This window comes from Alexandromys fortis, unplaced genomic scaffold (assembly GCF_014885135.2).
Source record: "Alexandromys fortis isolate MF-2015 unplaced genomic scaffold, M_Fortis_MF-2015_v1.1 scaffold_32, whole genome shotgun sequence".
NCBI classification, from domain to species: Eukaryota; Metazoa; Chordata; class Mammalia; order Rodentia; family Cricetidae; genus Alexandromys; species Alexandromys fortis.
Window position 1 is genome coordinate 1 of NW_026067938.1, and position 2,539 is coordinate 2,539.

A 2,539-nucleotide genomic window follows, 5' to 3' on the forward strand; every position below is an offset into this window, starting at 1 on the left:
CTGGCCTGTGGGGCAAGCATTACAAGTTGGGGGAAGAAGGAGACTGCCTGTTCTGCTTGACAGTTGATGGAACACAAGTCTTGTGACCTTCAAGGTCAGCAAGGAAAAGCTCTTGCCCTAATGGGGCTCAGGTGAGGTGCCTCCCTAGCCATTTTGCATTGCCCAGAAACAGGCTGGAGATGGGATTCCATCCTTTTCTTGTTTCTGCTGTGTGAGTGTCTAAATGCACTGCAAGCCCCTGTGGAGGGGCTTTCCCCACTGTTGATCTGACTCTCTGGAGAGTCAGCAGACAGGCTAGACCAGAGGACTTAAAGAGGCTCCCAAGTGGCAGGGCTCAGCAGTAAGTGTGTGTGTGGCGGGGGGGGGGGGGGCGGGGGGACGGGGACGGGGGTGGTAGGGTGGTGGTGGGGTTAGTGTTTTGTGGCCATGGGGTTTTGGGAAGCAGGGAAAGGCAGGCAGGAGCTGAAGAGTGGGCGTGTCTAGCGGAGCTGTGAGCAGGAAAAGGGCGTGTCCAGGAGAAGCAGCCTAGGCTGCTGGTTGGTTGGGCAGGTGTGAGGACGCTTTCCCCACCCACCAGCTTCCAATAAAGGGGAGCAGAGCAGCCCTGCACAGAGGTGAAAGAGAGGCAGCTGACAGTGAGGCCAGCCAGAGGCACTGTCTTCTGCCAGCAGAGTGCCAAGCGCGTCCCCAGGCAGGGTTCTAGCGCACTCGAGGGAGCGGGCTGCTTTCGGGTGCCCCCGAAAGTCCAGTCCCCACATTGGAGATGGAGGGGTCCGCCAAGCGCCTAAAAGCCCTGCGGCAGTTGCGGGAGCGCCTGCACACAGAGACAGAGCCAGACAAGGTCTACAAAACCCTGAAGAAACTCTCTAAAGTGCCCATCCTGTGCGACACCCTGGCGGAGATTGGCTTCAGGCAGACCATCGAACTGCTGAGGAGAGAGCAGCTCCTGGTCCCCTTTGCCAAGGACTTAGCCGCCAAGTGGTCAGAGAGGTCGCCCTTGGAGCGCCAGGCCGAGGCGGAGCCACAGGACCTTGCCTCGCAGATGAGACCGACAAGAGAGCAGGCACCCCGAAAGCCCGCAGCAGAGGACGAGGCGCATGAGCCTGCTGCTTCTCGGGCACGTGCGGGAGATGCCAGACAGGTCGTGGGGGGCAGCAGGAGGAGCCCACAGAGGACCCCGGACTCGTACCCGCCCGGTTCTTTCGAGGCTTGCCTCAACTATGACTACCCTTCTTCTTCCTCGACACTGCCTCTGGGCAAGGGGACGAAGAGGAAACGCCCCTGGAAAGCTGAGACCCAGAGTCATGGAGCCAAGGTTCCTCGGAGCGAGTCGCCAAACTGCAAAGAGCAGAGTGCGCTGCCTGCCAGTCGCTGTCCAGAGCAGAGCTCCAGTCGCCAAGCCTGCCTGACCCCGGATGGCCAGGACTCTTCTTCCTTGCAGTGCGAGCAAGAAGCCGCCCCTTTTGCCTGCAGGGTGAACTCGAAAACCCCAGTCTATTCGGGTCGCGCCCCTGGCCCTCTTCTGCTGCCCAAGCTGCACCAAGGGTGCCTTGCTAAGCCCAACTGCTCCAGCCAACCGGCAGAGGCACAAGAGGAGGAGTGCAGGCCCCAGATCTGCCAGACAACTCAGGCCCAGGCTGAGAGGCAGACACACCTCCAGCAGCAAGAGGCCCACCAGCTCATGCTGCAAGGCCTGAGAGAGCGCCTCCAAAGGGCCCAAGCCAAGAAGAGCCAAGCTCGCCAGACCAAGATGATCCCCTTCCCTGCCCAGGTCGCCAGCCAAAGCCAGCAGCAGGCTGCCTCTGGACACGCAGGGGGAGGGGGATCCCCCTCCAAAGAGAACAAGGCCCCTGACCCACAGCAGAAGGCTCCCTTGGGTCCCAGGAACCAGACCCAGCTGAAGAAAAGCGCCCCTCTCATGGCCAAGTCCCTCAGAGATTACAAGAACAGGTATTCTAGGAGGTGAACTGAGGATGCTCTCTGCCCCGGGATTGCTGGCTACTGCTTGCTCGGGAGCAGATCTGCTCTCTCCCCTCACTTACAACAGGCAAGCCAGTTGCCAGCTCAGGATTGCCAAAGGCTCCCTTGCTCCTAGGATACCTGCTCAAGCTCATGGCTGCCCTCTTCCCAGAGAAGCCTGGACAGCCACCTCCAATCCCCAGGGACCCACCCAACTCCAAATCCAGCCAGGCCCCAAGAGCCAACTCAGGTTCAACCCCTTTGGGAGTGCCTTAGATCACATAGACAACAGACCATGGCTTCCCAGGGGAAGCAATCCACTTTGGAAATTCCCAAACACCCAACAGTCCGCTAGCCAGGGACTCAAGTGCTCGAGGCCTTGGCTTCAAATAAAGAAAGAGGAGCCCCAAGAACTCAGACCTTTGCCTTTAGCTTCCTTTGGGACCCTTTTGCAGACAGAGGCACCGAACGTCTTCATTCACACCTGCAGTGAATTTTCAATCAAGACTGGATGGATGCTGATTTCAGCCCCTCCTCAACCCCCCCCTCCCCGCCACACCCTTCGGCAGTGGCTGGCCCC

General features: G+C 59.6%; 1 protein-coding gene across 1 annotated transcript; it reads left to right on the forward strand.

Annotated features, from left to right (window-relative positions):
* The first annotated feature begins 763 nt into the window (after positions 1-763).
* Positions 764-1,966, forward strand: LOC126504737 (elongin-A3-like). The gene has a single exon (XM_050147193.1). It carries the CDS (start codon positions 764-766, stop codon positions 1,964-1,966), a length of 1,203 nt encoding a protein of 400 aa, XP_050003150.1.
* Positions 1,967-2,539: the final 573 nt, after the last annotated feature.

Coding starts and splice junctions, on each gene's coding strand:
- LOC126504737 (XM_050147193.1), top strand. CDS start 764: ATGGAGGGGTCCGCCAAGCGCCTAAAAGCCCTGCGGCAGTTGCGGGAG.